General features: G+C 39.9%; 1 protein-coding gene across 1 annotated transcript in view; it reads right to left on the bottom strand.

The window, feature by feature from the left end:
* The window catches only part of WDR7 (WD repeat domain 7), a 289,363-nt gene that overhangs the window by 207,714 nt on the left and 68,120 nt on the right, over positions 1-13,529 (bottom strand). Inside the window, exon 16 of the mRNA XM_081096649.1 lies at positions 1,023-1,792. Within this exon, the coding sequence (XP_080952775.1) occupies positions 1,023-1,792 (770 nt within the window). The remainder of the gene's footprint in view (positions 1-1,022; positions 1,793-13,529) is intronic.

Here is a 13,529-nt window from a genome sequence, read left to right as displayed (position 1 = left end):
ATATCATCAGTGACTCTAGCTTACGAAATATTTATGAACACTTCAACATACTGTTAGTGACATAAATATCATGATTAGTTCTTCACTGTCCACTATTAGCATGCTGAGATTACAGTCCATCCCATATCATTGGTCTAAATGAGTTCATGGAACAATACATTGAGTTTAAAGGAATTCAGCCTTAAAATCTGAAAAAAGTAATAAGGCATTAAAAAAGCTTGGACACTAGAGGCAAACTATCTCATTTTGAATTCTGGCTCCACCACTTACTGCCTGTGCGACCTTGGACAAGTTACTTAACCTCTCTGTGTCTCAGTTTGCTTACCTGTAATAAAATATAATAAAAGTACCTACCTTATAGGGTTAAGAGCCTTATTGAGAAAGTATCTGTACAGTGCTTACAATAGAGCCAGACACAAGGTAAGTGCTACTTAAGTGTTTGTTAGATTTAAAAAAAAAAAAAAATCTGAACATTGTCAACTTGCCCTAAAGTATAATAAAACCACAGTTTAAAAAGTAGCCTTCATAACTTCTGGAAAACAGGAAATAGTAATTCAGGTTAAGTATTCTGACTATACTCGTCAGATATTCTTAAAACAATCACTCAACACATATTATTCCTTACATATGGGTCACAATGTAGAGAAGCATTTAACTAAACGTACATTTTGAATGAAGTGTTGGTGCAAACGTTAGTTGGATATAATTCTAAGATTATATTTGCTGAAATGCTACTCTATAATTTGTTTATTAAAGCTGAACTGTAACCTACTCCCTCACTGCAAATTTTTTAAAAATAGCTAGACAGTATGTCTGAGTATAAATGAAACTATATAATTTTATCCGGTTTTAAACCATACATATAATTTAAAAGGGGAGAAACACTGAGATGCCCCAAAAACACTACAGTGGGTAGAACCAAAAAAAAGGCGGGGGGGGGGGGGTTATAAACAGTGACAAACACAAAACAGGTTTCTTTTTCTTGAAACAAAAGAATGAAATCAAAACTATCATGGTCACACCTGGTAGGGGCCTTCTTCATGTGATCACCAATAAAAGTTGCATTGGTCATACTCATCAAGGTATTTGCCAAAGAGATGACCGACAGGAGATGCTGTGTGGTGACGGCTCGAGACACCCCGTACGTGCCCTTGCCTACTCCCTCCGTTGCTGGAAGCTTCCTTTCTTCTTCCGCTTTCCTGTGTGGCAGTGCACAGGCGGCCCGATTATAACCAGGAAGCATCAGTGACATATGACCTCCTCTCGATAAGAGGCCGAACGACACTGGGCAGTGGGGCTTCAGCATTCCAAGGCGATCGAGACAAACTTCGTCCAGAACTTCGTTCAAGCCCCAGGCATGAAGGCAGGACATGAACAACTTGGCAGTGTCCATAGTCAAATTATATTCTAACAGGGTCAGTGGCTTCGATTTGCTGGCCCGATATTCAGGATCGCTCTCCTCCCTTCTCTGCCTCATGGTCTCCTCGTCCTCCTCTTCCTCGTCAAGGAGGTGCTCCTTTATGTTCTCTTTGATGGTTTCTTTCACTTGTTGGAAGAGAACCGCTGCTCGTTTTCCAGTTAGGAAAGAGCCCCCTTTGTCTGCCCTGCCAGATGCTTTCTGCAGATTCTCAGGGGAAATAAGCGCCGTGTTCGGCCTAGAGGCTTCCTCAGTCAGGAGTTGAATAATCAGCGCTTCCACATCAAAGAAAAGCACATGTATGTCCGGGTCTGTTAGGTTTGTCTTTATTGCTTGGACCATCAGGGAGTTATGAGAATATTTAGGCAAATTTCCCTGCAATGAATATTTTTAAAAGATGGTTATAATTAAAAGTGTTTAATTTCATATATTCATTAATGAAACACTAAATAGTCAAAGGCATTTAAACACTTGTTAAGCTGTCTTTTTACGTATCTGTGCCATTAAGAGTAACTCACTAACTTTGCCAATCAGCAGCATGTACAGAATATGAACTTATACGATCAGAACTTTATGCTGAAATAATAATAAAATTGTCCATTCATTTTTAAGAAGGAAATAAAAGCTTATTATTGAAGACAGGAGTCTTTTTACTCATAGAACAAATTAAAGTTTGTTGCAATAACTCTATGTAAATTCTATCTCTGAGAATGAACTAAGGTTCCAGCCGAGAGAATAATGCATTTATCTCGGCTTCTCGTGCTTTTTTAAGTTGCTGCACCATCAAATCCCTCTTTTTTCTACTTCACCGTCCTTCTCTCCCTGTTCACAGATTCCTTTCCCTCAACAGAGAGCATGTTCAAGTCTACTTAGATTCTATAAAGCAGTGTTATCCTCTGACCATGCCCCTTCTTCTATATGGCTCTTTGCAGTGTCTGACATTGGTTTTGGTAAGACCAGCTTCCCAAAGAACACCTTCCTGGTGAGACTTCTAATTCTGACCACCCTTCTCAGTCAGCTGCCCCGAAACTGAATCTTCCCACATTAGAACCACCATCTACGAGTGGGCAGCTCCCTAAACCCATCAGCAGCCAGACCAGCCTCCTGAAGAAGGTTCAATTCTGTATTTCTACTTGGACTTAGATGTCCCAGAGTACCTCACGTTCCGTATGTCCTGATCTCTACTCCCACAAAACCTGCCCATATTCCATTTTATCCCCTCTGTCACCATCACCACATTCAGACTCTCATCTTTCCCCTAAACAGGTTCCACTACCCCTACCCTAATCTCTCCCTACTCCAACCCATTGTCCACAGAGCCACAGACTTCTTTCTGAAGCACAAATCTAATTATGTCAGTCTTCTACCAAAGAACTGCCTTTATCATGGGTTATTGAAAGAAAAAAAAGTACAAAAGTATTAAAAACTAAATCAAAATATAGGTGGCTATATAAGAACAAACTTTCCAAACATAGTTAAATTTAAAATTCACCACTATAAAAGCACTGAAAGGCAAGTAAGAAATTGGAATAAAATGTGACAGAAATAGGACTGATAAAATTATAATCTATATAACAATTAAAATCAAAAGAAAAAATAAAAGGGAAAAAATACCATAAAAATCAAGGACAATTCACAATAAAAGAAACACAGATAGTCTATAAATGTAAGGAAAAACATGCTCAATGTAGTAGTCAAGGAATAACGATTAAAATATAACCACAAGATATCATTTACAAAATTAGCAAATAGTATACACATACTGAGCCAGGAGTACAATGAAAGTCAAAGCCAGTAGGTATGACTTTAAATTGCAGCTTTTGGCAGAGTAATTTGACAAAATACATTCTGAACCCTTGAGATTGTTTGATCCAGAATATTTATTTCTAGAACCCCATCCTAAGTAATCAGAAATGCAGACAGGATTTATGTACAAAGATGTTCAGTGAAACAGTATTCATTACTTTAAAACTGAAAACAACTTATATAAGCTAACAATAAGAAAACAGGTAAATAATTTAAGAATTTAAGAACAGCCATATAATAAATATTGCAATCACTACAAATCATGCTTTCTGGGCACATTTAACTACATGGCAAAATGGCAACATTCTAATTTTAAGTGAGATAAAAATTACAGATATGTGTGCATATACACACACAGTGGTTCTGACTTCATTTATTTCATACATAAGTACATATATGAACATGGTGAAAAACACTGAAAATAGATGAAAATGTTAATATTAATTACATTTTGTATTGAAATTATAAAAGATTTTCATTTTCTTCATATTTATTACACATAATCAATATATTCTATTTTCATAGTTAGAAAGGAAAGCTCTAAGATAAAATGCAAAATCCTTCAGCACAACATTCAAGGCCCAAATACTTTCCAGCTTTAACAAACAGGTTCTAGCACCAAACCATGGTTCCCCTCTCATTAACTCTTTTTTTAAAAAATAAGTTTTTATTGATTTGAGAGTGAGAAAGGGAGAGAGACAGAGATAGAAACATCGAGGAGAGAGAAGCATAGTTCGGCTGCCTCCTGCACGCCTCTTACTGGGGATCAGGCCTGCAACCTGGGAATGTGCCCTGACGAGGAATCATACTGGCAACCTCCTGGTGCATGGGACCATGCTCAACCAATTGAACCACACCAGCAGGGCCCCGTAACTCTTTTATTTATTCCTTTGCCAAAAATATTTTTCTTTGCTCTACTCCAGCCCCTTCTCTTCCATCAAGACCCTAGTCCTCCCAGGAAAGTTAGTCCACAATGAATCCAGCCTCCATAACATTTTATATCTACTATACAACACGGATTTGTATGTCTTAGCTATATTTACATGATTAGTTAATTTATGTTATTTATATTTTTGTGTACTATATGGGTACTATGCCTTACTCATCTCATATAAATCTAAACCTATCAGAGTACTTGGCAGAATGAACAAAGAACATTATAAAAATCTTTATGAAATTATTTTTAATTGCTAATCAATTCTTCTATCATAAAATTACAAAATCCTAACTTGTCTTTTCTTTCTCAAATTCTCCTCCCATCTAGAAGTGTTTCTTTCTAGTTTAAGAGATTTCAATTACATTTTATAAACCAAGGAACAAATCTTTGCAAAGCACAAGACATCCTCCAAATAGACTGCTGCCTACTCCTCCAAATTCATCTCTAGCCACAACCCTTAGATCTTCTACTGAAACCAAATTCCACAGTTTACAAGAGCCAGACATTTGTACCTTTGCAGCATTTATGCCAGCATGAAGCTCCCTTCTCAATCTCCCTACTGCCACTCAAGTCATGCTTCTACCCATCCTTCAAGAAGGATCTCAAGTGGCTGCTCTTCCAAAAATTATTTCCAGAATTGTCACTAATTCTGCTTCCTTTGTATAAATCAATGACTGATGTTTAAAGGAAGATAGAAAATAAATACTATTTCCATTCAACATAAGCAATAGATAAATTTACACTACATAAAACACGAAGTAAAAAAAAGTCAAGACTTTGAAATTCATTCCTGTATTGAATTCACTCATAACGCATTAACTTATGTTTCTGCAAGACACTGGAGATACAAAGATAAATAAGAAGGTTTTTCTAGTCACGGAACTCAGAAGGGACAGTTAAATAGTGACACGTGAAGATGTTATTACAATGTGGTGTGAATAGTGGTATAAATAAATGGGACTGCAAGCTAAGGACACAACCGGAAAGTGCCAACTCCATCTTGGGTGACCAGGGAGATCCTCGCACAAGGGGAACTTGAGCAATGAAAAGGCACTCCTGGCAGAAAGTTAGCAGACGTGAAAAAAGATAAAGACAGGAAGCATCACAGTATGGATGATAATGAAACCACAGCCGTGATGAAGAATGCAACGGATGCTTGGGTGCTCCTAGAGAGCATGAAGGTCCGTTCACACGGAGTCAGGACTGTGTCCTGCGGGCTCGGGCCACTAACACGGTGCTTCTCAGAATCATCAGAGGTGCTTCTTTTTTTTCCTTTTCTTCTTTTAATCCTCACTTGAGGATATTTTTCCACTAATTTTTAGGGAAAGTGGAAGAGAGGAAAGACAGAGAGAAACATCAATGTGAGAGAACACATTGATTGACTGTCTCCTACATGAGCCCCAAACAGGGCCAAGGTCAGGGAGGAGCCTGCAACCAAGGTATACACCCTTGACCAGAATCGAACCCAGGACCCTTTGGTTCACAGGCCGACGCTCTATCCATTGAGCCAAACCAGCTAGGACCAGAGGTGCTTCTTAAACACCGATTCCCGGGCCTGACGGCTGACCTGAATCTGTCCCTGGGAATGGGTCAAAATCTGTCTAATGCTTACCCCAGATAACTTTATGCTGTAAAGTTTGAGACCTTCTGTCTAAAGACTTGAATGAGGTGACTGACATGATCAAATTTAATTTTATAAATCTTTATCCACCAACAATGTTGGCTGACAAGAAATTATATCAGAGTCATGAATATAAATTGGGAAGAAACAGAAGCCATCCAGGTGGGGAAGATAAAAGTATGCAATAGTCCTGAAAATGTAGAAGACGGGATAGAATGAAGAATATGTACATTACCCTTTATTTCTGTACATCACCCTTTTATTTCTGCATATCACCCTTTTATTTCTGTACAATATCCTTTTATTTCTCACAGCATTGTGCTTTATAATTGCTTTTTCAAATACTGCATATGTAATGTCACAATTATACTTAATGCTTTGTACCTACTGACACTAATTTTACTGAATGATACATAAAATTATATATTAATAATTATAACTAATATAACATTATTGATGTGAAAAATGTTATTAATAATGATAGCCACCACATACTAAGCTGCTGCTATGGTGCAGGCATTAAACTAGGCATCATGGTTGGGTATGTCACAGCAAAAGGTAAAATATCATCTAATATCAATATCAGGTAGACAGATGTGATACTAGGAATGAGGGAATAGGTAATAGCAGTGTTAGATAAAAAATAGAGCCTTGAGGACTTTAGCAGCATTGTCTTTCCAGTAAAGATCTACAAAGTTTTCTTAAGAGAAAGAGAGGCCATTTCCACCAAAGAACATAAAATCAAACATGTTTGTTAAATAAATTACTGAAGCAGCAAGAGTGGCTTGAAGAAAAAAGAAGGCAAGCGTGAGGACACAAGGTCTACTTTCAAGCTCTCTCTTCTGATGTCAGCCACATATGTGCCCCTTTCAGCACCCTCAGGTCTGCCCAGATTTCTGTCTCTGTTGGAAGGTGTGCCAACAGATTGCTCATGTGCTTGGACACAGAAAGGTTATCTCCTGTCTAGTACCATGATATCTGGATGTGATTGTGTGTGACTCCTCTTATCACGACCGCTCATACCCTGCTACTGATTGTGTCACCAATGCAAAGACTTCACTAATAGCAATCCAGTCAGAAAAAGAGGGTAACAAAAGGAAAAAACAAAACAATAAAAGCAAATGAGAAGAGAATGGAGGGAGGCTGCAGGAAAGGAGAGAAAATGACTCATCCCCAAGTCCTGTAGATGAACTCTAATTGCTGATATCACCAAATCTTGCATATAACTTGTAATGCCTGACAATGGATTTCATAGACTTAACATATAGAGACTTATTACTACAAAACATAGATAACCAGCAAAGTTGAGAGGGTAAGATTTCAGCTAAATGCATGGAGATGGCAGAATTAATCACCACATGTTTGATATTCTGATATGTCACACTAAGATTAACTAAAGGAAAAATGAATAAAAACATTTATCAAACTCCAAGGGACCATTGGCTTAATCATCAGATATACATATCTAGAGCAAACTAACTCATTCAAATCACTGTATATTCTTAACAGTGTCAAATGCAGGCTCTCTGACCTGGGAATTCTTCCACGGGAAGGTTAGTACGCTTGCTCAGACACCTTTATTAAGAGCAGCTGAAATGTGTGCTCACAAACTCACTTTTTCATTACCATGGAGGAAGATTAAATTCAACTTGACAAATATTTGTGGAGTGCCTATTATGTGCAAGATGCGTGGGAGAAAATAAAACCTCTGTACTGACGGCAATAATTTAAAAACTTACTAGAAAAAAAGACCAACAAGAAAAGCTAAATCAAAAGGTATATATAAATGAAATGTCTCAAATTTATTGGTAAACCCAATGGTAAATGCAAAATACAAATGTGGTAGACAGTCAGACAGCCATGAGCAGAGCCAGGACGATGGTTCAGGTACAGAAGGTCACCAGGACAGAACGCCCTGGGTGCCTAGCAATGGGCAAAACTAGGAATACAAGGACCTCGCCCTCAGGATAACCCTCCCTCCCCTGTATGTCACGAGTCATGGGGTTCAGACCCTCCCCAGGCCTTTCCTCTCCCAACATGCCGCTAGTCATGTTGGTTAGACCCTCTTAGCGGGAGGACAAACGGGGGTGGAGAACAACCCTTAAGCATTAAGCCCCCAGGACAATGAGATTCTGACCCATCAAATACTTCTAAGCCTCAGTTGTGTTTCAGCTCCAGGCCCAGAAAAGCAGCAAAACCAGACAAGCAACACCTTGCCTGGCCTCAGAAACAGCTGCATACACTAAGACCCTCTGCCCTGGTACTGACCAATTGGTAGAGACCAGGACCCTGAAAGGACAGGCCTGGAAAGCTTCTGAATATTCTACTGAGACCCTCCCCTGAGACCTCCAGATAAACAACCTCTGGGCATGGACCAGTGGGGCTCTCTCTCTCTCTCTCTCTCTCTCTGGAGCAGGCCCTCACCTTTCCCTTTTCTCACCCCCAACTCCCAGGCACGTTTTCCTTGCCTCCCCCTTTCTCCTAAGCTCTAAAGGCCCTTCATTTCCTCTGTAGCTTGTTTCCTGGGTGCATTTCTTCTCCTGCTCACTTCTTCTACCTCTGTTACTTTCTAAACTAACTTTCTCTTGTAGTCTTGACTCTGAATTCTTTCTTAGCCAGAACTCAAGTACCAAGGTGGCTGAAGCAAGGTCCAGTCTGACTCTACTGGTCTAACACCTGGAGCCACTTCACCACCAACACACATATATATACACACTCACTTTAAAAGCTAGTAAGGCATGTATTTGACATTTTCATTATAAATACGAAGCCTATTATAACTTTACTAGAGGCCCCTGTGCACGAATTCATGCACCAGTGGGGTTCCTCGGCCTGGCCTGTGGGATCGGGCTGAAACCGGCTCTCCGACACCCCCCCCCCCCCGAGGGGTCCTGGATTGCGAGAGGGAGCAGGCCAGGTCGAGGGACCCCACTGGTGCACGATCGGGGACAGGGAGGGACTGTGGGAGGTTGGCCAGCTGGGGAGGGACCGTGGGAGGGCTCCAGGGCGTGTCGGGCCCGTTTTGCTTAGTCCCAATCGGCCAGACCCCAGCAGCAAGCTAGCCTACCGGTAGGAGCGTCTGCCCCCTGGTGGTCAGTGCACGTCATAGCGACTGGTCGACTGCCCCCTGGTGGTCAGTGCACATCATAGCGACTGGTTGACTGTCTGCCCCCTGGTGGTCAGTGCACGTCATAGCGACTGGTTGAATGTCTGCCCCCCTGGTGGTCAGTGCACATCACAGCGACTGGTTGACCAGTCGGCTGTCTGCCCCTGGTGGTCAGTGCACATCATAGCAAGCAATTGAGCGGCCTTAGCATATCATTAGCATATTACCCTTTGATTGGTTGAACGGACAACCGTGTGACCGGACACTTAGCATATTAGGCTTTTATTATATAGGATATTACCTGTATAGGGGAAAATACAGATTTGGCCATTTCAAGTACTACATAAGAAACCTGACTTAAAATATAACTGAAATGCAACAATAGGAAAACATTATTGAACTGCTTGCTCACCGCTGAAAGTGAACTTGTGACAATCACAGAGTAGCAGGTAATGCCCAAGCTGGTTTGGCTCAGTGGGATAGAGCGTCAGCCCACAGACTGAAGGGTCCTGGATTCGATTCTGGTCAAGGGCACATATCTTGGATGTGTGCGGGAGGGAACCAACTGATGTGTCTCTTTCACATCAATGTTTCTCTCTCTGTGTGTCTCTCCCCCTCCCTTCCACTCTCTCTAAAAATCAATGGGAAAATATCCTCAGGTGAGGATTAACAACAAAAAAGAGTAGCAGGTAAAACTGTCTCAAGTGAAAACCCAAGGAAAATGACAGAATGACAATCATCAGATTAATTCCTTACTCAAGCATGGGTAGTTTTTCAGCACAGACATACATATTATAAACAGCAGCCCCCATTAACAACAACAAAAACTTACAATCTACAGAGAAGAAAATATTACTGCATCCTTTTTATAACATTTATCATTGCTATAAAATTGTAATATGCTAGGTTAAATCGCATCTGCTGAAACACCAATAGCTCTGTCCCCTAAGACCAATGTTAAATGATATTTTAAGTTTATTTCATTTTATCCACTGATAGAGAGAAATCTAAAACATTGGCAGTAATTTACTCTTGCACCCCTCACATCAATGGTCCTCATTTAAAAGTTTACTTATTTCTGAATCGGTTTTTTTTTGTTTGTTTCTTTTTTTTAATATATTTTATTGATTTTTTACAGAGAGGAAGGGAGAGAGATAGAGAGCTAGAAACATCGATGAGAGAGAATCATCGATCAGCTGCCTCCTGCACATCCCCTACTGGGGATATGCCCGCAACCCAGGTACATGCCCCCGACCGGAATCGAACCTGGGACCTCTCAGTCCGCAGGCCGACACTCTATCCACTGAGCCAAACCGGTTTCGGCTGAATCGTTTTTTAACACCATAGTTTTTTGAGGCTCTTTTAAAGTTAACTAGTAAAATAATTTATTATTTTTCCTGAAAGAGCACTAAGTCCAATCTATAAGAATAACATCAAATGGTTCAGATTTCTACCTAAACACAGAGTTGGTTCATGCCAGTGAGCATTAAACATAAGCAGATTTTTATTCTAAAGTGCAAATCAGAAGAATGGATCATTTTTTTTTTTTTATCTGAATCTGCTTTGGAACCAGGGATCTACGATACTAACAATAAGACTAGGAAATGTTATATATCTAGCACACACTCACACACACACTCACTCACACACACACACACACACTTCTATAAATATCAATCCTGAAACGATAAAATAGAATCCAAGAACATATATGTATTTAAAATATTAACATAATATTTTATGAATTATATATGTATACTCATAATGCATGCTTTAAATAATTTTTAATTTGCTAAACATGATAGAAAAACTGGCTTATTACCTAAGAATATTTTGGTAGGAAAAATAAATAAAAAAGAAATTTATTCTTGATCATGGATATTTTACTGAATAAAGAGCTTTAAAAGAACTGAAATTCTGATGCATAATGTTAAATGCAAAAGGTTCACTAAATAAATCACATTGATGTCTTAATGTACTTTTAAATTTTTCTAAAAAATTAGCTAAGGGAAAATTCCACCATCCACTATTTTTAAAATATGGTTTTAATGTTAGTGATTTTAAGTACTAGGAAAAAAGAAGAAAGGGAAGGAGGAAGAAAAAAAGAGGTAGGAGGTGCAAGGGGAAACAAAAACGAGATAAGAAAATGTTCCTGGAATGGCTATTTGGTGCCCTCTGCTGTTGTATTGCTGTTACTTAATATGAATGGTTAGGATGACATGAGTTCTTTTTTAGAAAATCCATTTAAACTGAAATTACACAATTTACTTATCTTAAATATTTGGTTTTGGATAGGACAAGATTTTATGATTAGATATTAATTACAAAGTTATTTCACTTCCTTTTGTGCTTTCATTAACTAGTATACTAATAAACATTAAAAAAGATTTTAAGCTGAAACCGGTTTGGCTCAGTGGATAGAGCGTCGGCCTGTGGACTGAGGGGTCCCGGGTTCGATTCTGGTCAAGGGCATGTGCCTGGGTTGCGGGCACATCCCCAGTGGGAGATGTGCAGGAGGCAGCTGATCGATGTTTCTCTCATCGATGTTTCTGACTCTCTATCTCTCTCCCTTCCTCTCTGTAAAAAATCAATAAAATATATTAAAAAGAAAAGATTTTAAGTTTTGATATTGGGTACTGTACTATAATCTATTTCATATAATATAAGTAAAATGTGAATTACTCAAAAGTAAATTATAAGTATTAAATATAAATGCTTAGATCATACCTTTCATAAAGAAAATGTCTTCCAAAGGTATTTCTACAGGCCATGTCTTACTCGATAATAATATCCAAATGGCATTAATATATTAAAAGACCAGGACATTCATATATCAGGCTTTCACACTGAAACACCAAAGAGATTGCCTTGCACCTCCTCCCAAAGGGCCAAGTTATCAAAGTAACAATACCAACAATACCTTGGAGGCCTGGGCATCCCCACGCCTCCATAGACAGACCTGCCTGTGGATCAGTTCACTTTCCTGGCATCACCTCATCTCTCTTCCAAATAAAGAGACTACCTACTCCAGAGAGATGCTATGAACAGCTAACAGATTAACACAAGCAGGATTCCTTTCTCTGGCAAAACAGAGCTAATAACACCTAGCTTATTTTATCTCAAACTAATGCATTAAAAACACAGCTGAATATATAGTTCAAACCAACTGAAGTAAAAAAAACTGTTTAAAAAAAGTGCTCCTATTATAACCTATGCTCCCTTGATACATTATGAATGAAAAATGGACAGAGAGGAGAGTCTCTGAAGCCAACCTGGTAACGAAAGGGTCAGAATAATGCAAAACGAGGAGGAGAAAAGCAAACGGATCCACTCCACCTTGGGTCGCTGTGGTGAGTGATCTCTAACTTCAGAAATACTTACACGCAGTCGGTTCTAACCTGTTTTTAACCCCCTCTCTCTCATCACTGCTGGCCCCAGCCCACTTCGCACTGTTCTCACTTTGCCCGTTCACCATCCCCTCCACATCTGCACAGTTCCCTTTGTTGGAATAGTCTTCCCCACTGTTCTTTCCGATGTTAAACCTCTACACAAATTAGTCTCTTTAGGAAAGCCTTCCCAACAATTCTTCAGGTCGGCTCATCTCCTGTGGGCTCTCTCCCACTTAGCTCATGCCTTCCATAGTATAAACTCGCCACAATGAGCTGCACAGTTTCCCACAGCAGAGCAGGAGCTCCCAGTGCCAGGGTGCACTGACTGTGGGTGTGATGAATGCACTCTCCAACCGCTCCAGCTCGGGGCCTAGCTATATCTGCACTCAGTATGTGCTGAGTGATGAGTGAATGAATGAATGAATGAATGAATCAACCGATCAAGACTAGTAAACTAATGTGTGTTGACTACCCATCGTGATTGATATTTTTAAACATGCTACCCATTTTACAACCTTATTACCTCCACTTTAAAGCTAAAAACAAATGGAGCTAAGAGGTCATTCAGTCTGTTGCACATATTACATAGCATTAATCAATAGTTAGGGTCAACAGTTAGGATATAAGAGGAAGTCAGGGTCCTCCTGTATCTGCCTGACATTTTAATTCAAGAGGTTCTCAGAAGTAGTGCTGCAGAGATTCTAGAGATGAGGTGAGGGGAGAGTATGTCCACCTCACACAAATCAATCCTCACATTCTGGGCCATTCACAGAGATTCATGGAACACTTGGTGCTGGGCACTGGACATACAAGGAGGAATACCAAAGGCCCTTTGAGGACCCCCTAGTCTGGTATACAGCCATAGTTCTCAGCCAGGCATAAGGTTCCCTTCCCTCCTCCCCCCCCCCCAGCCCGCCCCCAGACCCAGCCCCAAGGGGCACCTGGCAATGTCTGGAGACATCTCTGTTAGTCTCAACTGGGAGAGGGTGCTGATGACATCTAGTGGGTAGAGACCAGGGCAGCCACTACACATGCTGCAATGCACAGGACCGCCCCAGAACAAAGAACTGTCCAGCCCAAAATGGCAGTATTGCTGGAGTTTAAAAAACCTGATACAGAGAAATAGACATGTAAACAAAGATATCTCCTTGCTTCCACATCGAATAAGCACTGGCTGGAAACATAAACCAAATACCAGGTCATCAGAGAAGATATCACTGACTCTACTAGACTCGGCAACATTACCTTCAGGA

Source organism: Myotis nattereri (assembly GCF_964212035.1).
Source record: "Myotis nattereri genome assembly, chromosome: 8".
Lineage (NCBI taxonomy): Eukaryota > Metazoa > Chordata > Mammalia > Chiroptera > Vespertilionidae > Myotis > Myotis nattereri.
This window is presented reverse-complemented; position numbering and strand designations above follow the sequence as displayed.